Source organism: Berghia stephanieae, chromosome 4, assembly GCF_034508935.2.
Source record: "Berghia stephanieae isolate SIO BIC M18660-M18661 chromosome 4, UCSD_Bste_1.3, whole genome shotgun sequence".
Taxonomy (NCBI): Eukaryota; Metazoa; Mollusca; class Gastropoda; order Nudibranchia; family Aeolidiidae; genus Berghia; species Berghia stephanieae.
In genome coordinates, this window is record NC_088363.1 from 12,021,941 (window position 1) to 12,049,711 (window position 27,771).

General features: G+C 35.3%; 1 protein-coding gene across 3 annotated transcripts in view; it reads right to left on the reverse strand.

The window, feature by feature from the left end:
* LOC144970031 (glycine receptor subunit alpha-2-like) overlaps positions 1-27,771 on the reverse strand; it is a 190,755-nt gene that overhangs the window by 12,813 nt on the left and 150,171 nt on the right. For 2 of the 3 annotated variants that reach the window (XM_078909212.1, XM_078909211.1), the window contains exons 5-10: positions 17,599-17,669; positions 16,663-16,730; positions 15,604-15,740; positions 12,228-12,317; positions 11,605-11,687; positions 3,091-3,225 (exon numbers count right to left, since the gene is read on the reverse strand). In XM_078909212.1, the coding sequence (XP_078765338.1) occupies positions 3,091-3,225; positions 11,605-11,687; positions 12,228-12,317; positions 15,604-15,740; positions 16,663-16,730; positions 17,599-17,669 (584 nt within the window). Of the gene's footprint in view, positions 1-3,090; positions 3,226-11,604; positions 11,688-12,227; positions 12,318-15,603; positions 15,741-16,662; positions 16,731-17,598; positions 17,670-26,429; positions 26,878-27,771 lie in introns of those variants that run through there. The other variant, XM_078909213.1, reaches the window with a different exon arrangement.

Here is a 27,771-nt window from a genome sequence, read left to right on the forward strand (position 1 = left end):
TTTCATACGGGCGTCCGCCATTGTTCCGATAGTTTAGAGCCAGTGTTACTAAGTTACCATACGTTATTAGGAAGGAAGTGACGTTACGACTGTTGAAGAGTATTGACAGACGGATCAGTCCAGATCTTGCCAGATTGGCTAGCAATTGGATTTTTTAAAATGAGGTAGATATAGATAGTATGCGCTTAGAAGCACACAACATTGCCATCCGGCAACAATGTGTAACCTTGAACGTTGATAGTCTAGTTCATACAGTTTAGTTTGAAGAACTCATAAACGGGGATGGCAAAAAAATAACAATTTAAAAAAAACTGAGTGACGTCATCTTCGTTCTATCTATAGATAGTATGCGCTTGGCTGAGAAGTTCACAACATTGCCACCCGGAAGTATAACGGACCAACACACAAACTATTTGTAAGCTTGAACGTTTATGGGCTGGTTAATACAATTTAGTGAGAATTACTCATAAACCCGAAAGGCAAAAAGAAATGACAAAGACCCGAGTGGTGTCAACTTCATTCTATCTATAACCATCACACAAGCTTGTGTAAAACTAGCTCCGTATTATTTGTCGTAATCTGGAAAAACACATATTCAAAAATTTGGTCAGGAAACTCGTCCTTCAAACATCGATCGATTTAAATGACTCTCATCTTGGCAAAAACTCTCAAACCTGGGACTTCGTGAAATCCCAGATTTGAGAGCATTGTCAAGATTGGGGTTATTTAAATCGATCGATATTTGAAGGACGAGTTTCCTGAACAAATATTTAAATACGTGTTTTTCCACATTATGATAGTTGACAGGTCAAATGGCTTTACCAGGTGCTTAACTGAAATATTTTACTTAGAGAGAAGCAGCCATATAATAGATCTATCATTTTGAAAGCGATGGCATGTCTTACTTACATAGTTTTGTAAATCGTCTATGTTTAAAATTGAGCTTTTACAAATCACAGTATCCTCTAAACGTGATCAAAGCGCTGAACAAAGGGCCTCTGACTAACAGCAATTCGTAACATTATGTAGAACAAGACATGACTGCTTGTGAGGCGATTTTATATTTTTTTTCCGACAGAGGCAACGCTGCTAAGTACATACTCATTTTAAGTACGGTGAGAGAATACAAATAAAGAGCCTTTTCCAAGGACTCAACTATGCTCCGAGCTAGGCTCGAATCCAGGATCTTCCGATCCGACAGCGAGTGTCATACCACAAGACCACATAGCCGCACAAGTTGACTTCATTGCTTTGTTTTAATCAACGATTTCTCCATTTCTTATTATACCATATCAGTAATAGGGCTTTTAAAAGGACCAACTGTTCCTTACATGCCCTTAAAACATAAATAATAATAATATATTAGACGTTACACATTGCATATTCTTGGAGATAAAATCATAAAAAATGAGAAAAAGATAAAAGCATGGAACAAAATTAAAAATGAAAACAAACATAAAACATCCATTCTTATTATTGATATATTATTATGAATACCCAGTCATATATTATGTATCCCTGTCAAGGGCATTTTAAAAAATATATTAATATTTTTTAGGGGTAGCGTGGCTCAGCGGTACAGTCTTTAATTTGTACCCAAAAGGTACCGAGTTCAATCACCCGCCGCTGCGTTGTGGGGCCTTGAGCAAGTCACCTATCCCTAGCTCACTTTGCGGCGCTGCACTGCGGCAAACGCCTGGGTTATTCCAGTCTTCGATTGGAATAGACCCTAAAGACAAATTTCCCCTTGGGGATGAATAAAGGGAATTTTTTTTTTTTTTTTAAATTTATATTTTAAACATTTTTAGTTTGAATTGTCAGACTGTTGTATGTTTTGGCAATACGGAATATAAATTAATTCTTTCTAATTGAAATTCAGTATCTTGAAATACATATTTTGAATTCATATCTAGCGTCAATATTATTGAGTATCTATATTCCAAAATAATAATTATATTTTATGTTATTAAGACGTGAACTAAATTAAATAATTGAATTAAATTGTCTCCCTTTCTTCCATATTTTAACGACGGAGAACCCAGACACTTGAATTTCTCTCCATAGCAGATTTCATGAAGAATCGTCACTAATTTTGTCATAAATAACAGTGTCCAAATTATCTGATTTTGTTAATTAAATTGAAGTTCTCATTCAATTTCACAATGTTGGTTACTTCTTAGAGCTTCGAGCAGCAACATTTACACTAATTTTGTCGCGCAAATTTGGATGTTTGATGTATCGAGAATGATCCTTGAAGTCTAGGTCATCGTCACATAAACATTTGGAATGATGCACAAGACCACAGCTGGTCGAGAATTCCAATAGGTCTCCAGTGATTTCAAATGTCGCCTAGCAGATGGTCGTATAAACTTCCGATTTGGTAAAATTTACGTTGTCCTCTCTCTCTCTCTCTCTCTCTCTCTCTCTCTCTCTCTCTTTCTTTCTTTCTTTCTTTCTTTCTGTCTCTCTCTCCCTCTCTCTTTATCTATCTCTCTCTTCCTCTATTTTTCTTTCCTTCTCTGTTTATTTCTCTCTCTCTCTCTCTCTCACTTTCTCCCTCTCCTGTCTCTCTCTCTCTCTCTCTCTCTCTCTCTCTCTCTCTCTCTCTCTCTCTTTCCCTTTCGCTTCCCCTCCCCCACCCCTTGTTTCAGTTCGGAAGTGTACAATATATTGTTTTGATAGTCTAAATCTGTTTTTGTGTATTTCACAAGACGTACTATTTCAAATATACGCAGCTTGCGACTTTGAAGTTAAGTGTATACATCTTGAGTTGTAAGATTTTACCAATTCCCAGTGTATGTATGACTAACGTGTATTGAGAAAGGTCTGTAATCGCACAGATCATAACACAATTATATATATATATATATATATATATATATATATATATATATATATTATATATATATATATATATATATATATATATATATATATATATATGCTAAATCTACTTATTTTGACTTGTACGTGTTCATATATATTCCATATATGCATGACTGATATGTATTGAGACAGTTCTAGATTCATGCCAAATCGAACAAGACATATCTAGAAAACAACAAAGGTTTTAAACTCCTTCCTACTTACTTGACTTGTACGTTTTCGTACAGTTTCCCAGCGTATGCTTGACCAATGTGTATTGAGACAGTTCCAGGTTCTCGTTGTAGTCCAAGGGATTCTCTTTCATCCAATTGTAGATGATATTCTCTGTGGTGTACCCGTCTAGGGGAAGAGACAAGATTCAAGGTCATCATATGTAAGAACCTCGGGAAAAGTTAATTGAAAATAAAAGACAAGTGTGTGGTACATATGTGACTCATTGTCACAAACTTGTTCTATGTATTGGGGCGTGGGTGGGGTTGGGGGAGTGGGGATTAGATGGAAATTGAGTGTTTTCACCCCTAAATGTATGAAACAATGGTAGATTTCTATGCAGTTTTAGAGGGACCTAATTGAGAATGCTCTGTGTGAGTTATAAACACTAATTCTGTAAGAGAGTAAGCCTATGCAAAAGGTTATCTAAGAAATTTGGTGCAAAACTGTCAATTATATATATCAGCAAATGGGTTTAGTGAGTACATAGTGCAGGCATATCAGTTAAGCTTGGTCAGTGCATGACACGTGTGGGCAGTTTTATGTCCAAGCTATTTGAGACGCATGACACGTGTGCGCAGTTTTATGTCCAGGTTACTTGAGACCGTTTGTGTCAAAGTTACTGGACAGGTTATCATGTTGAGTACTATTTAATCAATCATTCTTAAATTGGTTTAGGGGTGTTGAAACAGGTGAAAGGGGCATTTATCAAGATAATGTTATATCATAAAAGGCGGGGTTTAACATCAATATGTAGGAATTGACGTTTCAGGTTTGATTATGATTTGGTCTTACTCTTAGGGGTTGGATTATAGACTGACAGGGAACTGTCAAAACTGCAAGGGGGCGTGGAAACAATGGAACTGTGGGTAAATTTTTGATAGGGATAAAAGAGGATGTTTCGAGGAAAACGGGATTAGGATTCTCATTCTACCTTTTGATTCTGCATTCAACTTGACCATGAGCTGCACACTTTAAACCTTATGTACTCACCATCTTTTATTTGAATATTTTTGGACATAGAATTTGTTTGGTTGCAATTTGTGAAAATGTAAGTTGGATTGTTAAACATGTTAAACAACGCAATAAAAATCGCTATATAAGATCATAAGCCATTACATATGTGTGCAACTACCCCACATTATGTATCTAATTTGGTGTCGTGAATCAGGATTCTTATATATCTTTATTTGGAGCCCTGATACCATGATGTAAAGATGTTATCATTCCGAACCATGGAAACACAAGAAATGTATATTGTTGCGGTGTTAACATCTATTAAAGTTTTTGTGAGACTCGAATTTTGAAGTGAAAATTGTGAACAGATAGGAAAATAGTTTTATTTGGGAAAGAAAATGAATATCAATTTTGAAGGTGAAGCAGTGGAATTATTTTGTATTGAAATATGAAAAAAAAATATTGAAATTATAGATGATTCCTAAAATTCTGACAAAAGACAATATTTAAAAGAATAAATAAATATACTAAATAATATTTAAATTAAGAGTCACAGATAGAAAGGAAATTTTTAAAAAATATAGATATATAGGGCAATATATTATATTCAAAAAGATAATAATAATAATAATAATAATAATAATGCATTGATGCTATACGTATTTTATTTAATTAAAAAGAAGAGAGGGAGAGATGAAAATAAAAATTGCAGAATTTAAATGAATATTTTAGTGCGTTTTATTTTTCAAAATAAATGAAAATGCGTTTACTTACAATCAAGCGTTTCGGAATAGATCTTCGAATATTAATTTGTACCGTTAATGGCAATGTTTTGTTAATATCAGTAACAAAGATGTGTCGATTTTTATTTCAATTTTTGTCTGTTACTGTTGGAATTACATAAACAGTTGGTCCATTCTTTAATGTTGTTACGTTTTATTTTCTGTCAAAATGACTCAAGAAGATGATGGCAATAAAAACACGTACATTATAAGTTTTGATAATTGAAAAATGTCTTATGGTATTTGTTGTTATATTACAACATCATTGGTTATATTTTTCTCCCGTCAATAGGGATGAATTGGTAGGTTGATATTGACTCTTTGAGATTCATGGGTTCATGACAAAGAGCAAAGTTTTATATCTGTTTGTTTTCTTGGTAATAAATGTGTGGTTAACGCAGCCAAGTAATCGACAACAGAGCTTATTTAGTTGTGTAATGAGACATGGCGTTATAATAGATTACATAAGACATTTGGATTTTATCACTGGAAATTAAGTTGAAATGATTTATGCGGAATATGAGTCAATCGTTGTTTTGTTTAGTTTTGTTTTGAAACGCGTTTCATCGTGATTTTTAAAGGAGACATATTCTCATAATAACGGAATAACGGACTTTTGGTTTAAAGTCGGAGAACAAATAAAATGACGGAGTATTAATTATTATGAAAGACTAATGTCTTGTAATGGGAGTTAAAATGTTATTACGGAAGAATAACAAAATATTGAAAATGCATTATCATGTCATGTGAGCTGATAATATTTGTGACACAAGTGGTTAACTTGTTAAGAATCAGCGAATTATAAGTAACCCATATGGTAAAATGCTGTTAATGCATATTGGGGAAATAAGCGCAATGATGTAAGACGCGGTGATTAAAGTGCACATGATTTAAATTACGAGACGCAGGAATGAGGCGTTCGGGAATATTTTATTTTGCGTTTGATTAAAGCGCTTGGTTTAACATTATGAAATGATGCAGAAGGCGGAGAATTTTTATAAATACGATGCGCGTGGTTAAAGCGCACACAATTATCAATGCTATATTAAGAGGCGCGAGATAACGTCGCAATGAGTTATATGAATATTTTTATAAGCCGAGGGCAAAGGCGCGAAACATTGAATTTTTATTGACCAGAGTGTATATCGTTTCTGCGAATATTTTGATTATCATATTTTTCTCCTATCGATTTGCTGTTGTAATTGTAATCAATATTTACTGCGTGGTTTGAATTTAACATTTATATCATAAAATTTGTAACTGAGTTGAAGAAGAAGTTATGTTCAATTGTCAAATCTTAAGTGTGTAATCAATCGGCAATCAGTTGAAATGGTAGGAAGTGCTACGATAACATAAACAAAATCATATTTCATTAAATTAGGGATTTTCTAAGGGGAATAATTCAAGTTAATCAAAGGCAGAAGTAGTGTTTGCACTAAAACATGATACAGTCATCACGAAAGAGGACACTTGCAACCATCAGTCATAACGGGAACGCTGATGACAACGACAGAGGCAACTCAAACACAGCCACAACAGAGGTCGGGAAATGTCCTAATCCCTTTGGTCTATCCACGAATACATTAAAATGGAGTAACAATCTCGACTACGCCATTGATACGTCCAGAATCAACACAATCTACAGACTACAAATACACAGCAACCTCAATTACATCGTACCTTTCAACTTATACAAACTTGACAGAATTTATAAAATAATATCTGTATCAACACAGATTTCTTCCATGAACCATTTTATATTTACATTCTTTATTGAACAATTGGATTACTTGTATTTACTTCTACGACAACAATACCCAACGATGTACGATGTCAATAATTACATAAACGTTCAAGATACGATTGTTTTTACAAAAATGATGTCCAATTGTGAACAATACTACATCCTTCGTATGCAGTGGTGAGCGTATTCAAATTTAAACTTATGTCAATATACAAGTGTGCAGCACCCATATCTACAACTTATAAACATTGAATATTATAATAACGCCTGTCTTAGTATCATTGTAAAGATAAAGGCTATATATGTATATAAGACAATGCAGGAAAAATTATCGCAAAACGCCACATGAGCAATTTCCTTGGATTCATTATCGTATGATATTCAACAACCTGCGTTCAAATAACGAAAATATTGTTGACCTTATTCGACCCTACTACATACACTACTAGACTACGTTATTGTTACATCATCTACCTGGTGTTTGGACTCACGTCACCCACCGGTACTCTACAGATTACATCATCTACCTGGTGTGTACTCACATGCCACCTCATCAAAACTCGATCAACAAACACAGACAATTACAATACACGACCTCTGTCGACTACTACACACGAACTCTGTGTCAACACATGGCTGAGTTCACAACTTTCTTTTGACTTGCTGGATAAGTCAAACTTCATTTAAATTCAAGATCTCGCACACAGTTAATCTTGAATTTTTACAATTTCATCTACAATGAGACTCAACGTATACACAAGACAACCACAAATATCTACGAGGAGAATCGACCCAGATGCCGGAGATGAATGGATTACAGCGACGTCACAAAACCAAGAAACAACCCAACAGGTTAAGCATACGTTTGCTACCTGTAGAGTCTTTTTTCGTCCCAATTCAAAAGACTCGAACAAATACAACACACTACTTGCAAAAGTTGGTCACTTTAGTAACAGCCCACAATCACATACTATGTTAGATTTTACTTATTTAGTTATTTACACTGTACTAAATATGAATAAGTCGGACAGACTAATGACTGATTATTTACAAACACTAAATATGTGATGTGAACAAGCCGGACAGACTGTTGTTTGATTATTTATTCAACGCTAAATATTTGAATGTGAAGACATTATTGTGATAATTCTAAGACATTTACAGAGGAAAAAATGTTTAATTAATTACCAATAAATAAAGTGAATTTATGACACTTGGGCTATTCAGTGACCATAACACACACAACAATGCAACACGTAGACTAGATACAATCACCTCAACTCTTATAGTTGATATATTTTTTCATTACATGACAACTCATTCTAAATGGAAACAATGACTAATTAACAATTACTGACCATTTTACAAGATGACCATTCTCGAAACGAACGGATTACTAAGAAATGTGACCTCTGATGGATGACCACAAAGAACAATTTGATATCAATGAAGTTGTAAACTACACCCTGATGACTTAAAAAGCTTAAAAAACTGAAACATCAACAATGAACAATGAATGATAATAACTTCAACTTGAATTTTAAAAGGATGATAATGTTATTATTATGATTTATTTTTAAATATTTTTTTTTATTACTAATTGAAATATAATTCTTCGTATTTGAATCTAGATGTCTATGAAATATTATTTGTACCACATATTATAAGTTGGAATTAATGTAATAATGTTGTTTCAATGGAATCATACAATATAAGGGAATATACAAGGTATTGGTTTTGAGATGACAGTAAATGAGTAGACATACATGGAAGCTGAGATTATCACCCATGTCGTATAGAGTTGAATTTGAGATTGAATAAGATAACGTGAGTATATCACAAATGGAAATTGAACCATCCTTTTTCACGCAATAATATGTATGTGTGATGGGATATGACGAGAATTAAACACTTTTATTGCTATGAAGATGGAATTTAAGGTGAAAAGATACTTTTTCTTTGAATTTTTAAATAAATGATATCTTACTGTCGATGTTGTAATACTTTAAAAAAGTTTAATCGATAAATATAAATGTTTTAATCAATTTTGGTGTTGGTAAATCTAAATTTTAATCTCTTTTTGATAGATTTGATGTTGTAATTTGAAAAAAAAAATCTATAATCGATATATATCTATTTAGATGTTGTAATCAAAATTGATGTTTGTGAATTTAATACTTTAAAACCTATAATCGATATATATGAATGTTGTAATCAACTTTGGTGTTTTTGAATTTAAAGTTTAAAGTTGTTAAATGTTTAACTGGTATAAGTATTTGTCATTTTAAAAAAATATAGACTATTTCTTACATTTGTTTATTGCATTTTAGTTCGACATTAGATATATATTTAATCTCTTACTGTTATTTTTTTAATTGAAATTGTTTTAAGTCAATTTAAATTCTAAGAAAGGGGCGTATGTAAGAGAGTAAGCCTATGCAAAAGGTTATCTAAGAAATTTGGTGCAAAACTGTCAATTATATATATCAGCAAATGGGTTTAGTGAGTACATAGTGCAGGCATATCAGTTAAGCTTGGTCAGTGCATGACACGTGTGGGCAGTTTTATGTCCAAGCTATTTGAGACGCATGACACGTGTGCGCAGTTTTATGTCCAGGTTACTTGAGACCGTTTGTGTCAAAGTTACTGGACAGGTTATCATGTTGAGTACTATTTAATCAATCATCCTTAAATTGGTTTAGGGTGTTGAAACAGGTGAAAGGGGCATTTATCAAGATAATGTTATATCATAAAAGGCGGGGTTTAACATCAATATGTAGGAATTGACGTTTCAGGTTTGATTATGATTTGGTCTTACTCTTAGGGGTTGGATTATAGACTGACAGGGAACTGTCAAAACTGCAAGGGGGCGTGGAAACAATGGAACTGTGGGTAAATTTTTGATAGGGATAAAAGAGGATGTTTCGAGGAAAACGGGATTAGGATTCTCATTCTACCTTTTGATTCTGCATTCAACTTGACCATGAGCTGCACACTTTAAACCTTTTGTGCTCACCATCATTTATTTTCTTTTACGGACTTAGAAATATTCCACGTATATTGAAAATGGTTACTTAGGCAAAATTGACTTTACATGTGGACTGATTTTACGGATTTGGAATTTATGAAACTGATTGAATTATGACCATGCTATTTGATTTGGATTTGGAATTTATCATGATTTGGATTTTGAATTTATCACAAACAAATAAAACTGTAAGAAATGAAACTTGGAATCTGGACTTTTATTTGAATGTTTTGGTGTTGTGCATTCAATTATCATCACCGGCCCTTGAACTCTTTCGTCATTATTAACATCTACAACACAACGCAAAGGATAATACTACCATCTATGAAAAACACCACTATGCGATCATAAGCCATTACATATGTGTGCAACTACCCCACAATTCTTTCCTAATTCAGCACTGCCAGATAAAACGTACATTCGACCTGATTCAGGTCTTGATGTGAGTTCGAAACAGAAATTCTTCATCACAGCGACAGTGACATTTCATTACAGAGGAATTTGTTGATATCCCGATATATCTGACATGATTCCAATGTCGTTGTGGAAGGAATGAAGTTGACGCCATTCATCTTTGTTATTGTTTTTTATACATCCTGATAGCTGATACGTTACCACTAAATTCTGTCAACCAGACTAGAATAAACGTCAAAGGTGACACATTATTTTGTGATGGTACGGTTGATGTGGCTTGCTGATTGATGTGACTATTTTTCCTAATCGTATGGCATCAGTTGCATCAGCATCGATCATTATCTTTACACAAATCTAACGTTGTACGCGTAAAAGCGAATGAAAAAAAAATGAGAACAAGTTTTGAAATAAGATAAAAATCTTTACGCATGTAAAGTTTTGTTTAAAACAATGTCGGAAAAACAAGAAAATAATGAATAAATCATCCTAAAAAAATCAGCGACGCCTCCCCACCCCCTCCCCCTCCCCCTCCCCCTCCCCCCCCTCCCCAACTCCCTCCCCAACTCCCCAACATCCCCCAATCCTTGTCGAAAGATGTTGATCTTTTGGGATGATATTTTTGTCTTATGATTTTTCCCTCTGAATTGCCTAGCTCTGTTTCATAGGATTCTTTATAGTTAAGTAAAATTTTTAAAAAGCAAAAAAAAAAAAAAAAACAACAAAAAACAACAAAAAACGAACAAAGAATGTATACGATGTCACGTGGTGTATTTGTCGCTTCAATCACATGATTAAAATATAGACATTTTTAACCAATAAAAATCTCATAAAAACCACTTCATAGTAGCGATGCCTCTTTCAAACAACAAAGCCATTGTAATTCCAAATCGATTAAAACTCCATCCCGGACCGTCCCCAAGGAGTTTAATGTTTGGGCGACATGCTATCAGCACTCATTACACTTTACCCTGCACTGACTGGTTGAAAAAAAACAAACAACTTTTCCCATTTTTCGTACATTGGTAAAGAAGACGTTTACGATTCATCATTCATTGGTAAATCAAAAACAAAAGGTAAAAAACAACCACACTACCACATCATCTCATTCATCAGCAGTGTTTCATTCCTCCTGTTTGTTGATAAAGGGGAAACTCGAAACGTTCGTTCTATCTGTTTTTGCAATTAAATCGAAGCTTACATTTTCAATTTCACATTGGCATTTAACTGGTCAATGTTACCATCGGGGTTTTGGTAGTGGTCGTTGTGGTGTCCTTATTGTCCCTCCTGGGGTGGTTAATGATAGATGATCGTGCACAGCAAGGTCAAGGTTGACCAATGATACTTTTTGAGATAGATTAGTCTGTATTGATTGGCTATTCTGTCGTTCTCTGGAAAAAATCCATATATTAAAATTTGGCCAGAAAACTCGTCCTTAAAGTATCGATCGATTTAAATGATCCTCATCTTGGCAAAACACTCTCTAACCTGGGACTCCGCGAATCAGAATGATAAAATGATTGTTGGCATCGTGACGATTTTCTTTTTGGTTGATAGTTAAAGGTAAATGATTTCTGGCTACTTACAACTGGCTATAAGGATGGGACATTTCTGTATGTCCAACGGGTATTTGTGTAACCTCATATGGCAGGACAGTAACACTGACAGTCTGGGTGTGGAATAGATAATAACTATTATAAGAAGATGAGGTTGGGGATGATGGTGATGGTGATGGTGATGATGATGATGATGATGATGATGATGATCGTGATGATGATGATGATGATGATGATGATGATGATGATGATGAAGCCCTTGTAAAGGGTTTCGTGGATACTGCGCTATGTAAATACACAAGTTCTTAAAAACTATATAATAGAATGTGAATACATTCAATTATGGAGCCATGATAAATACACATGCCTCGTACTGTTTAACATGGTCCCATTTCATAAAAAAAATATCAATACTATGCAATTAGGTAAAATACTCAAAACATCCGCCAGTCGGATATAAGTACCAAAACATAAAAAAATCATGTACCTATAGGTTTAACCTTTATAGCCTGATTGATATAGTTTATTGAGAACTAATCACCAAAAAAGCTGTCTAAAAACAATAACAAAAAAGAGCTGAGTAACGTCAATTTCTTTCCTTCTACAAATCCATTTACCCACGATTTAACCTTTCACTATATTATCATACCCACCTCATACTGTAATATAACGTTCCATTTCTGTATAAATGCATCAAACGATTTGGAACTGTCACCACGTGAAAATCTCCTTTCTTCTCGTTCCTGGGGAGTGAAAGAAAAGAAAGTGAGGGTGACATTAGATAATCATCATTTAAATATGCAAAAAATGAGCTTTTATGTAGCACGATAACCACTAAAAGTGCTCATAGCGCTTTACAATGGGTCTCTCACCAACAGCAACACTAAACATTTAGAACCGGACATGACAGAGACGACGCTGTTAACGGCCAGATACTCATTTTACACATGAGTACGGTGAGACAAAGTAAGTAAAGAACCTTTTCCAAAGACTCCACTGTGCGCCGAGCGAGGCTCGAACCCAGGACCTTCAGATCCGAAAGCGAGTGTCATATCATTTGATAGTTATAGAAGATGACAGTCGAAAGATGTTAGTCTTTAAATGAGCCAGATTAAAAACGTATTTAAACAATTAAGAAAACCACTGAAATATTTGTTTTATCCCTTCAAAATATGGACAATGAGGAGTTTGAATTATAATAGTATTCTCACCTCTAATTTCGCCTACATAAATGTTTCAGTTGTTTCATGATTTACGATATAAGTAGATAGAATGAAGATTGTTGGATAGAGAGATAAAATATAGATTGATTTTGGATATATAGATAAATAGATAAATAAATAAATATATAAAAAATAAATAAATAGAAAGATAGATAGACAGAATAGATAGATAGTTGGATAAATAGATAGATGGCTAGATCACATTGTTGTAAATGTCTCATTTTTCAGATAAGGCATTCCATCAGAAGCAACAGTCCACAGAATAATGTGTGTTGCATATAAAATAAAAACGTCGCATAGGTTGTGATAATATGGCTGTTGTGCCACTTGGAACTGGTGAACGCAGATCACAACGGTATATAAAACGGTATAATATTCAAGATTTTACCCAATGTGATATCAATTCTGTGTAAACTTTCAAAACAATCAAGCAAACAAAAACTCAAAAAAAGTTGTTGTTTTTTAAATACAAAAAAAAAAACAATCATTCGGTTCATTTTAGCCCATACATTTTACTTCTTTTGCGTCAAATTGAAAAAAGTGTTTTCTAAATGTTTCGATGAAAGAGGTTGATAAACTATTCTTCTTTGTTGGTTTTAATTCCACTATGTCTGAATTACGTTACAATTGGTTGTTTAATTTTTCACGGTGTCTCAATGAAGATGACGTTTAATTGGTCAATCGGTCAAGGAGTCAAACATCCGTCCGTCACATCAACTGTAGTGTTCGTTAACTTGTAATCTGACACTGACAAGTCCAGTCATTGTACTGGGTAATGAGGCCCAAGTCCTCCGCTAAATTCATCCAAGTCTCAAGGAAGAAGTGTTTGGTATGTCGCTAATGTATTAATTAAACAGCATCAGTGCTAGGACTGATCCCCGAGGAACACCGTTTCCCAGTTTCCTAATTTCATTCGTGGCGTATCCTTGTGAGATATGTAATTGTTTTTTATCCCTTGGTTTGGAAGAGAACAGCTTCAACGTATGTTTTACATAATATTCTTATCTTTGCAAGTGTCATCATGACCCCGTCTCACCAGACCGTATCCTAGGCCGTCGATTGGTCTATAAATAATGCACGTCTGTTGTCTTGGGACCCAGACCTACTTAGAGAAGATTGACCCACATACAACATCCCAAATGTTTTGGGTTTATATGTTTTAAAGAGAATACACAACAATGGGCCGATCATTTAGCTAAAGATCAGTACTAATTGGTTCTTTAGTCTACCTGCAGACTGTTTCGTGTGCCAACACTTTGACTCACTAATATTCGATTATTCGGTTTACCTGAAGAATATATCGAGAACTGGGACTTTTATTATTTCTACTCGACTATTTGGTTTTATCTGAAGAATATATCTAGTACTTAGGCTTTAATCATTGATACTTAGTTATTCAGTTTATTGGAAGATTGCATCGCATCCCAATGCTTCATTCATTACTGACTTGATTATTCAATTTATCTGAAGAATGTATCGGCTACCAAGACTTTACTCATTGCTACTACTGCCGAGTGATACAAAAATTAATAATAATGAGCTTTATATAGCACAATATCCACTAAATGTGCTCAAAGCGCTTTAGAAGGGGTCCCTGGTCAACAGCAACATTTAACATGTAGACGGGACATGTCACCTGTTAGGCGATATTACAATTTTTCTGACAAAGACAACGCTGTTAAAGCCCAGGTACTCATTTTACACCTGAGTACGGTGAGAGAAAGTGAGTAAAGAGCCTTTTCCAAGGACTCAACTATGCGCCGAGCGTGAGGCTCGAACCCAGGACGTTCGGATCCGAAAGCGAATGTCATGCCACAAGACCACATAGCCGCACACTGAGCACCGGTAAATGCGGGACTGACTTTGTCGGTAAATTCTCAAGACGTAAATTATCGGTAATTTTTTGGTACTAAGAAATGCTAAAACCACTCAGCCAATTCGCTCACTACTCTGTCGTACTCAGGAATAACCCATATTTTAAAATTTGGCCAGAAAACTCGTCCTTCAAATATTGATCGATTTAGATGATCTTCATCTTGGCAAAAAAAACTCTCAAACCTGGGACTTCACAAAGTCCCAGGTTTGAGAAATTCTTGCCAAGATGAGGATCATTTAAATCGATCTATATGTGAGGGACGACTTTTCTGGCCAAATTTTAAAATATGGGTTTTTCCAGAGTACGGCAGCACACTCTGTTATTTCGTGACTTTATTACTATTCGGATATTCTGTTTGACTGAAAAATGTATCAGGTACTCAGAATTTCAGATTCTGGCAAACGAAAATTTGATCATACAACCCCTTTGTTGGCCTCTCTCCACTGGTTGCCCATTGAAAAGCGCACATATTACAAAGCAGCGTGTCTTGGTTATAAGTGTTTGACTGGTATAGCACCGGCATATCTCACAGATCACGTGGTCATGTGTGAATTTGAAAATTACACTTTAAGATATATCATGTAATGACCAAACGAAAATTTCGGAAAAAAGATCAAGAACAAAATTTGGTGATAGATCGTTTGCTTGTTTCGGCCCCAAGATTTGGAATGAACTACCACGTGGTCTGAGGTAGTGTAAGTCTTTACCTGCCTTTAAACAGAGACATCTTTATTGTATTTGTTTTTAATTGACGTTATGAATCCTTGATTTGGCTATGAATTCATTGCATTATTATTTTTTTATCACTCAAAATTGATAATTTATATTGTAAAGTGCCCAGAGCTTGTGTTTTACACGAGAATGAGCGCTGTATAAATGTGTGTTATTTTCATTATTATTATTACTTCTACTCAATTCTTTTCGGTTTACCTGAAGAATGTGTCGGGTACCCAGACTTTACTCATCAGTTTGATGTCCAGTTCCAGCCACTCGGCGTCTGAGTAATTCTGGTAGTTGAGTCTGGCATCCACCCATCTTTGACGTAAGTAGATGTTCATGGAATAGTCCTGTCCAAAGGATAGGTGGGGGGGGGGTAAAAACGGTAAGTTGATGGACAATGCTAAGCTGCCTGGCATTGTAAAAATATTGAACAAGAATTATCAAACCAGCTTCGTAAAAGGATAAAAATAAGGGAGGGTTAAATATGAAAGTGGGGGTCCCGATAGCTCAGTTGGTAGAGCACTCGCATCACACGCAAAAGGACCGAGACCGATCCTGGGGCAGTCGATATTATTTTTGACACCCCCAACCCACCCCTGTCCACCCAGCAGTGATTGGGTAGCTGGTCCGTTAGAGGGTGCGGAAAGTACTTTGCGATAGTCTAGCGTCCTAGCCAAAGGGTTATTGTCGCATACAGACAATACCGAGTTTTTTACCCACCCGGGCTGTGTGGCACTGAACAAACTACTTGGCCCGACTTCACTTGGCAACGGTTGACTCCATACTGTGTGGAAATGTTTATTTAACATGATCATTTCTGTAGAGGAATATGATGATGATGAAGATGATGATGATGATGGTGATGATGATGATGATGATGATGATGATGTTGATGATGATGATGATGATGATGATGATGATGATGTTGATGATGATGATGATGGTGATGATGATGATGATGATGATGATGATGATGATGATGATGATGATGATGATGATGATGATGATGATGATCATGGTGATGATGATGATGATGATGATGATGATGATGATGATGATGATGATGATGCTGGTGAGGATGATGATGATGATGATGATGCTGGTGAGGATGATGATGATTATGATAATGATGATGATGATGATGGTGATGATGATGATGATGGTGATGATGATGATGATGATGATGATGATGATGATGATGATGATGATGATGATGGTGATGATGATAATGAAGATGATATATATGAATCTGATATGATCAATACATACCATAGATTGCTCGCTGACAGTGTCAATACTGAGTACGTAAATATTGATGTCGACATTTGTAGCAGATTCTGTGAAAATAAGATCAAATCAATATAAACTTTTTTTGTAATCTGAAACCTTAAATTCTAACTTTAAAAAAGTCACTCCTTTAAATTCAACTATTCTAAGTATATATTATTTTGATAAAATGTTATATGAATATATAAAAATAAAAATAAAATTCCCTCTATTCATCCCATATGGGAAATTTGTCTATTCCAAGGGGATACTGGAATAATCCAGGCGTCATCCGCAGTGCAGAGCTGCAAATTGAGCTAGGGGTAAAGTGACTTGCTGAAGGTCGCACAGCGCAGCGGAGGGTGACCGAACTCGGTACCTTTCGGATACGAAACAAAGACCGTACCGCTGAGCCACGCATGGCAGTCCCGCAACACTGGAGAAAGATAAACATCTGGAGACATCTGGAAACTTGTGTAAGAAACAGTACCTGGCAAATTCAGGCAGAAAAAAGGAAGGGCATAATCATTGTAACGATAAGCCTGGCTCAACTGGACCTCATCGATCTGGGGTTACATCACAAGTGGATTTCCTGCGTGGTTTCCTGACCTCCTGTACTTGGCAGAGAGGTACTTGCTGTGTCATCTATCGCCCTGTATCTGTTTTCCAATTGAAGGCTGGTTTTCCAAGACTTTTTAAGTCGAATTTTATACTATTTGAAGAGATTTTTCCTCCATGAGATATATTGAAACGTAAACTTTATTTTAAGCATCATTTGGCACAAGAATTTCCCAAGAATTGTGTGAATTTGAAGTTTAAATATGATAAAGCAAGAGAGAGAGAGAGAGAGAGAGAGAGAGAGAGAGAGAGAAAGAGAGAGAGAGAGCAAGAGAGAGAGAGAGCGAGAGAGAGAGAGAGATAGAGAGAGAAACATCTCACCTTTCTCATAGTCTGGTGAAATCCTGGCATTATAGGATGAGTTGACAATCAGCATCTCGAGGACCTCTTGTCTGGGAGGGAAATCATAAGAAACAGACACATTTTAAATCAAGAATGGGATATTTTTTTAAACCCCAAAAAACGTGAGCTTTTATATAGAGCAATTTCCATTATACATTATCAAAGCGCTTTACAATGAGCCCCCGAACAACAGCAACGCGAAGCATATAGAACGTGACATGACACCTGTTAAGCGATATTACAATTTTTCCCCCTACAGAGACAACGCTGTCATTTTACACCTGGGTATGGTGAAGAATGTGAGCAAAGAGCCTTTTCCAAAGACCCAATTATGCGCCGAGCGAAGCTCGAAATCAGAACCTTCCGATCCGTAAGCGATTGTCACGCCACAAGACAACATTATAGCCGCATATTACCGTATGTCATAAAGGCAACAAAGTAATTAACAATAAAGTGCAATTTTAAGATCATTCTCCACGTTGGGAGGCATCGTGCTTGGATTAAATTAAAATGAATTATTCATCCAAAACAGAAAAAGACTGTTGTCACAGGACCACAGACACAGAGTGCAGTGATGGAGGACAAGTTTCACGTTTGTTTACAAACACAATTGAAGGCTGGTTTTTCAACACTCGTTAAGTCGATTTTTCTCATTTTTGAGATTTTCCATCTATGAGATAAATTAAAATGTAAACTTTATTTTAAGCATCACCTGGCACAAGAATTTCGCGTGATTTCTATAAATTTGAAGTTTAAATATGATAAAATAATAGATCGAATGAAAACTTTTTGGGGAAATAATCTCTAAATGGGTATAACGGACTTAGGGAAATTTGGAAAACCAGTCTTCAATGGATTTGAACGTGTCGGATTTGCCCGTTGTAGACAAGACACGACAGTTATCAAATTTGCAATTCGTCTCTTGTCACAAACATGTCTCGGGTTTCATCCATCTTGGCAAGTGGGGACAAATCTAATCCCTTGATTAAAGTAATAAAGTTGTCTAACTAAAAAAAATCTTTTAGTCAATGTACAACAGCGTAGACCATCATGAACAGGCAATGATTTCACAAGCATCTCTGTCTGAATTCGCCGATTTCTTGTTCCAAAAACCCTTCATTAAATGTCGTCTTGCTTTCAATATCATATATAATTCATCTGCAATCACAACTGTATGATTTTCTGTCTTAGACAAACACATTAATTTATTTATTCATCCAATCGTTCATTCACTATCGTTATTGTTATCATTATTAGTACTATTATTATTATTATTAGTAGTAGTAGTAATAGTAGTAGCAGTAGTAGTAGTAGTAGTAGTAATAGTAGTAGTAGTAGTAGTAGTAGTAGTAGTAGTAGTAGTAGTGGTAGTAGTATATTTTATTAATATTATTATATTATTATTATATATTATTATTATTATATTATTAATATTATTATTATTATTATTATTATTATTATTATCATTATTATTATCAACATCATAATCATCGTTGTTGTCGTTCTGTAATAGCCCCAATTGTATGAGGATCTATCCTTGATTTACAATTTTATCCTTTTCTCCCCCTTTTCTCTCACACATTTATTGTGTGTACGTATTAGAAACGGGGATTTATTTATGACTGTTGTAGACTTGAAGCATTCGTTTGAATGTCTTGTGAGAACATATTTCTACGATGTGGTTGTTCCAAGGTTTTATAGTTTAGGGGAAGAATTAATAAAGGCATGACTCCGTTCTTGTGTATAGTAGAATTATTGTGTTATTCTGGTCCTGTGTTTTTCTTGTTGCTAGATTTATGTTCTTTGGTAAATCAATCGAAATGTTTTGGTGGGTATTTTAATAGTACGTTTTATTATAACTACAAGCAGATATTCTCGTTCTATGAGCGGAAAAGAGAGAGAGAGAGAGAGAGAGAGAGAGAGAGAGAGAGAGGGGGGGGGGCGAGAGAGGGAGAGAGAGAGAGGGGCTAAGCTACCTGATTTGCGAAGCATATAGCAAACGATGGCTATATAAAATAGTGAACTGAGACCGAATGTTTTTCAACTTATTATAGATCTATGAGTTTGACGAAAGAGGAAGTGTTTGCAAAGGTGAGAAAAGGAAGAATATCATGGATAGGTACCATCAGAAAGCGGCAGTTACGCTCTATTGTAATCAGATTATTGTAATTAATATCATCATCATCATCGTCATCATCACCGTCGTCATTGTCCTCGTTATCATTCCCAGCATCCTCCTCATTATCATTAGTTTCAGCAACGATTAGGCCATTTTGGCATTTTCTCAACATCCCATGAAATCCCACCAAGAAAACATCCATAAAGGTAAAGGATTCTACCAAATACCTCCATTACCTTCTGTCCTTTATGCAAGACATCACTGATTAGCTTTTCTCCGTGAAAAACAAGATAAACTCAAAGGTCATACTCAAAAACTTGGGCCAGAAAATCTCAGTGAATTCCCGGGCTTCAAAGTTTTTGACAAGATGAGGCTCATTTTAATCGATCGGAAGTCTCACGTTTGCGAGGTTAGTTTGGGATTTTATTTTTGTTTTGTTTGTTTGGTTTTTTGTTGTTGTTTTTTTTTTTAATTTTGGAGACGATGAAGGTCAAATTAATCGATTGATATTTGAAGGACGAGTTCTCTGGCCAAATTTTTTAAAACGTGTTTTTATTTTTCAGAATAGGACAGTGTTCGGCTTTTGTACGTGACTTACTGCTAATCTCTCCCTTATGGAAAGCGAAATGACCCCAAATGTCCGCCCCCAAAATCCCCGATACTCTGTCCAAGATTAAACCTAATGGTGCATTGTTTTCATTAAGAGAGCAGTAACAGCAGCAACTTGGGCTTTGATGATCCCTGAATCTTCTTCTTCTTCTTCTTTCAGCTTATCCCGCATTTTGCAGGTTTGCCATAATGAATGTAACATCTCCAAGCATCTCGGTTCAGAGCATCATCTTCTTCCAGGCCCAGTTCTTTCATATCATCTTTTACCTTTTCCAACCATCTAGTCTTTACTCTGGGCGTCCCTTCTTCCTCTTTCCCGTTTATTGTAAATCCAATACTTTCCTACCCACGTAGCTACTCCCTTTCTCGTCTCTTTACATGTCCGAACTGATCCCTGAATCTATTCGTCATTACTGTCCTGCTCTCTTGATGGAAACGATAAGATCTGATATCATTTTGGAGTTTTAAGCAAATCTGGTCTCTAAAGGGATACAGAAAGTCCAATAGGGTGTGTCTTTCATTAATGGATATGTGCGCACGTGTGACTAACGCCTCAAAACTGTAATAAAAAAATAATGAATATAAAAGCTTCGAAAAAGATCCAAAATACCAAACACTTAACGTTTCAGTATCAAAACCCTTCTTCAGCGAGTACCCAAAAATAAATAATACTTCACTTAAAATGCAGACGGTAGAAAAAAAATCTACACATTTTGATGGTTCGTATAATCTCAAAATGTTAAAGGCACTTTACACGCATCACCCCAGTCGACTGAGTTGTTAATGAGTGTCCGGCTGTACACTTAGTGGCGGATATTAAAAGAGTGTTAGTACAAAAAGTACGCCTCATAGGCGACTGATAATGTCTGATATGAGAATATGATGCCATATGTCCTTCTTGAGGAAAAAGTGAAGCATTGTGAACTGCATACTCTATATAAATATCAAATGTTATATTTATAAAATTAAATAATAAATATCTTAACTGACCGATAGTGGAAGTAAACATATAGGCTCAACAAACGTTACGTTACTTCCTTTGTAATGACGCATAGTTGCTTATTAACGGGTTCTATACTATCGGAACAATGGCGGACACCCTTATGAAATAATTCTCCGACGAGCATAAAAGTGTATCCTGAGGAAAAAAAAACATTATAAATCTGATAATGTTTTGACTTTTGTACATTCTGATCATGTGTCATGTGAAAAATTTCTAGCCATCATGAAGAATAAAAAGTACCGATTTTCTTTGTTTAGAACCAAGCTGCTCGTTGCTGGGCAGACGTGACATCAGACTATTGAATCCAATTCTGTCCAATAATATGGAAACATATTTTCTCGATGCTAAGCAGGTTTTTATAAGATAATTATGTACGATTTTCATTTACTTTGATCGGAGATTGTGGCCGGATACAAGGATAACATAGACAAATTCCTGGGTTCTAATGACTGGATTGTGATCACGGTGCAAGGATCATCAGATATAATTTATCGGGTTCTGGTGGCCATCTGGTGATCACGTGATTGCCGCAAGATTATTTTGGAATTAGCAAAAAGATTTACCTAATGGAAACGATTGGAAGGAGTTAATTGCCCTGCCTCTCTCTCTCTCTCTCTCTCTCTCTCTCTCTCTCTCTCTCTCTCTCGCCCCCCCCCTCTCTCTCTCTCTCTCTCTCTCTCTCTATCTCTCTCTCATATCTCTATCTATCTATCTCTTTATCTCTCCCCTTCTCTCTTTCTTCCTCCGATTTTTTAAACGATATCGATCGGATGAAGACAATATCTTGGGAAATGAATTGCAGAATATGAAAAGAAGCACTTGATAACAATAACTCTAACCACATTGTGTTCGGTTTATTTCCTCTTTCTTTGTCTATACATTCAGTTTTCTCTCAAATACTTCAACTCACCCACTATTCATATCATACCATATCAATGATAGGGCTTTGGAATGGACCAAGTGTACCTTAAAAGGTCTTATACCACGGGTAGCAAAATTATAAAAATTACACATTGCAAATTATTTGAGATAAAAATATTAAAGAGAGAGAAACAGATAAGAGTATAGAAGAAGTAAAAAAACAAAGCAATCCATTCTTATAATTGACATAGTATTATGAATGATCGGTCATATTATGTATTTTAAAGCAAAAAGCATGTAGGACAATGCAACAACGCCTATTAGGCGATATTACATTTTTTTCGGACAGTGACAACGCTATAAACAGCCAGGTACTCATTTCACACCTAAGTACGATGAGAGAATGTGAATAACTGGCCTTTTCCAAAGACTCAACTATGCGTCGCTTGGGACACGAACCCATGACCTTCCGATCCAAAGGCAAGTGTTTACCACTAGACCACATAGTCGCATTATCGTGGGCATTTTAAAATTCATTTATATGTTTTGCATTCTTTAGTTTGACATTTCAGAGTAATTCATGTTTTGGCAGTCCGGAATATAGATGTGTTCTTCCTAAACTTTCTTCATAGCACATCACAGAGAGTGGGCATTGATTGTGTGCTGCTATGTGGTCTTGTGGTATGGCTCTTTACTCACATTCTCTCATCGTACTCAGGTGTAAAATAAGTACCTGGCCGTTAATACGTTGTCTTTGTACGAAAAAGAATTGTAATATCTCTTAACAAGCGTCATGTCTCGTTCTACATGCTACGTGTTGTTGTTGGTCAAAGACCATTTTGTTAAGCGCTTTGACCACGTTTTGTGAATTTTGTACGATACAAAAGCTCGTTATTTTGTTTTTGTTTTGTTTGTTTGCTTGTTTTTTTTGTTTGTTTTTGTTTTGTTTTTTCACACGTCTTTGGACGATTCCCTAATTAGACACACTCAAACACACATCAAACACACACATGCACACACACACACACACTCAGAGAGAGAGAGAGAGGGAGAGAGAGAGACAGGGAGAGAGAGACAGAGAGAGAGAGAGAGAGAGAGAGAGAGAGAGAGAGAAACAATACACTGACATCATCGCCTATAGAAATCCTTTCACATACATGGGTTCTTAATTTTCTCGAAGTGGAATTTTCTCAAGTACGCAATTTCCTGTTGGAAACCCTCCAGACCCAAGAGAACTCTCCCATACTCTGGAACAACACATATTTTAAAATTTGGCCAGAAAAACTCGTCCTTCAAATATCGATCGATTTAAATGACTCTCTTCTTGGCAAAAACTCTCAAACCCGGGACTTCGGCGAAGTCCCGGGTTTGCGAGTTTTTGCCAAGAAGAGGGTCATTTAAATCGATCGATATTTGAAGGACGAGTTTTTCTGGCCAAATTTTAAAATATGTGTTTTTCCAGTGTACGGCAGAGATCTCCTGGCAGAATGAATAATGGAGTCAGACAAACACACCACACTCATAACAGCCTTTAAAATGTCTTCTCGTCGAGCACTCAGTTAAGTTGCTTCTCAATGCCTCCATCCATTCATCCGTTGTCAACACTTGGACAGGAGTCAATTATCTTATGTACGGAGAAAATATGCGTCATTTCCGGTAAGAATATTACATCGTAGATGGAGGCAAATTTTCAAATTAATTTACAGACGTCGATGCTGTCATGAATAGTCCTTCAGAGCCATTAGATTAATAGAGCCGGAGGTTATACCGGTTTCTATAGAGGGAAACGCACTATAGCAATTGCTTGCTATCCTTTGGATAGGACACTAGTTGTTGCAAAGCACTCCCCACAAGATAAAGCAGACCCATCAACCCAAATTGATACTTGGTAAACAGTGCTGTCAGAAATATATTAAGTCGACTTCCGGTAGTCCCTTTGCATGTTTAACGAGTGTTCTACCAACTGAACCCAGTCTTAAAGTAAAAAAGAAAAACTAGTCGTTCACAGCTATGGGTCCATGGAGCTGGAGTTTATCCCGGTTTTTATAGCGTGAAACGGACAACAGGAATTGCTTGTCATCCTTTGGATAGGACGCTAGTCTATGGCAAAGTACTCTCCGCCAAATCTAACAGTCTCAGCTACCCATTCACTGTTAGTTGGAGGGGGTGGGGGTGGGGGGGGGGGGGGTCAGAAAAAAATCTCGAATGCAGCCGGGATCGGAATCTAGTCTTAGATTGACATTAAACCAGAGACAAGCTACTCGAACACTGGTAGGAGGTGGCCAGAAGGAGTAGAAGAAAAAAACAAACTTGATTGCAGCCGGGGCCGAGACTTTGTGTTCTACAAACTGAGCTATCTTTGGTCTCTTTTATTCAATACGATATGTGCATTTCTTTGTTATCAATTACATTCTGAATCATTCGTCGTCATAGACCGAGACACGAACTTAAATCCATACACGCAATATCTCATCATATCTGTCAATGCCTGTTTGTTAACAAAATTGTTGTGTCACTTGAGTGTTCTAGCGTACTCTGGAAAAAGACAATATTTGAAAATTTGGCCAGAAAACTCGTCCTTAAAATATCGATCGATTTAAATGACCCTCATCTTGGTAAAAAACCTCTCAAACCTGGGATATCGCGAAGTCCCAGGTTTGATAGTTTTTTGACAAGATGAAGTTCATTTAAATCGATCGATATTTGAACATGACTTTTCTGGCCAAATTTTCAAATATGGGTTTTCCAGAATATGACAGAGTTGGTAACGATGACAATGAGATCAGAGAGTGAGTGGGATGACGATGACGAAGAGGTAGAAAAGGAAGACTAGGACACGACTGATGATGATAACGACGACCATGACGATGATGATGGTTATGATAATGATAAAAGTAAAATAACAATAATGATGATGATGATGATGATGATGATGATGATGATGATGATGATGATGATGATGATGATGATGATGATTATAATTATAAATATATAACCATTTTAGACTGATATACGAGTAACTTGCAAACCTTTTTATTTCAGGCTAATTCTATCATCCGTTGACTCAATTTAGTACGAGGCAAATCTGCTAGGTCGTAATACTCGGTCCTTATTGATGTATGACTTTCACTTTCATTGCGAGGATAATTCAATCTACGCAATTCTAGCATAGCCACAATCAAAATTGATGACGTAATTTTAAATCTATTTTGATACTATCAAGTAATAATAATCGCATCGGCAACAAAACGTGATGACATACTTTTAAATCTCTCTTGATATTATCAAGTAATGATAATCTTTCTAATCTATTCTATTTTTTAAAGGGTTGGGGATCAATATTGTTCCGTAAAGCCAATGTTAAATTTTCATCATCGAGCACAGAACTACTGGCAAATCTAAATATGTAACACAATAGTATAATAAATATAATAGATGGCCGCCTGTTCCAATAACCTTTATTTCTTCGCAAATATCGCGGGTTCTCCACTAGTAATAATAATAATAATAATGATAATAATAATAATAATAATAATAATAATAATAATAATGATGATGATGATATAATAATAATATATAATAATAATAATAATAATAATAATATATATAATAATAATATGATGATATAATAATAATAATAATAATAATAATATAATAATAATAATAATAATAATAATAATAATAATATATAATATAATAATAATATGATAATAATATAATAATAATAATAATAATAATAATAATAATAATAATAATATAATAATAATAAAACTAATTTAATATAAAAAATAAAAATATTGTAAAAAATAAAAGAAAGAAGAAGAAGAAAGAAGAAGAAGAAGAAGAAGAAGAAGAAGAGAAGAAGAAGAAGAAGAAGAAGAAGAAGAAGAAGAAGAAGAAGAAGAAGAAGAAGAAGAAGAAGAAGAAGAAGAAGAAGAGAAGAAGAAGAAGAAGAAGAAGAAGAAGAAGAAGAAGAAGAAAGAAGAAGAAGAAGAAGAAGAAGAAGAAGAAGAGATGAGATGAGATGAGATGAGAGAGAGATGATGATGATGATGAGGATGAGGATGTTTATGATGATGAAGAGTAGAAAAAGAAGAAAAAGAAGATAAAGGAGGTTGAGGGGGTGGAGGAGGAAATGGAGAAAAACATCCTCCAAAAGAATGGTTAATGCCTCAATCAAATAATACATTGTATTAAAATCATCATTTTTCTACAGACCTGTAGTGATTTTTTCGTTGAAAATCCGATTCACTCTCATTTTGTCTTCCCAACACATTACGAGCTGATTCCAGGGAATGAATGAGTATGAGAACACACAAGAACACCACAACCTTCATCTTAGAATAGGCCATCTTCTTCTCACAGTTTGTGACTCACAAATTGACCCATACGTTATATTAATCTTGTCTATTCCACATTGCAAAGATCGTACAATTCTATGTTATTCAATTTCACATCATGTATCTATATATTTCTATATAGTTCTGTATTGTGTTTATATTCAGTTTAAATTCAGTAAATTCAGCGTTGTGCTATTTTTACATTCCGCACTTGAGTACAAATGATATATTTATACAAGTATCGAGTGTCGTTAGGGTACACCAAACATTACGTCTGTTATTTACTAATCATGTTAAACTGATTCACTGAAATTTGATTATAAGCGCTGGGATGGGAAAGATATATATCAGCGTAAATAACGTTACCGTAATCTAGTCAAATTATTAGTTTGGGCACTGGGCCAGTACAAGGTACATAAAACCGATCTTCAAACGCGGTACTTGAGACGGCTTAAGACTGCAATGATACGTAATGAACAAATCTAAAAATATTATATATATAAAACAAAGATGGCAACCGGAAACAGAATAGTGCCTAGACTTGTTTGAGACTTCCGGAATCAAGTGGTGTAATATCATTCCTGTATTTTATTTTTATATCGGTTTATATTATTGGATTTATGAATGTTTTTGTTTTTATCAAGGCGTCGGGGGATGGTAAGTGATTGCAGGACCACGTTACTTAAGAGTATCATCCATTCTGTCTGGCAAGGGCACGAATTCTAGATCTTACAGGATACGTATCGTGGATTTGGGGTAAAACCTTTATCATCTTGGCAATTCCATTTTTGTTTTGATTTAATTAGTCATCTTTTTCTTCTTCTTTTTTTTTTGGTCTATTCCTTTCTTTCTTTCTTCCTTTTTTAATTTTTTTTTTTTGGTTTATTTTTGTTTTGTTTCGCCCCCCCCCCTCCCCTCCTCCCATCCTCTCTCTTCAGAAACAATGAATTCCATATTCATCTTCTACCATAAGACGGAAAACCAAAACAGGAGTGCAAGATTTGATTCAGAGCAAATATTCACTTAAGCAATTATCTCCCGTGCTCTGAAAAGTTACGTATTAAAAAAATTGACCAGAAAAATCGCCTAACTGGCGTCATGTCTCGTTCTACATTATGTTACGTGTTGCTGTTGGTCAGGGAACCCTTGCAAAGCGCTTTGAGCACGTTTACTGGGTATTGCGCTATATAAAATGCTTTATTTAGTTCAATACTGAAAAG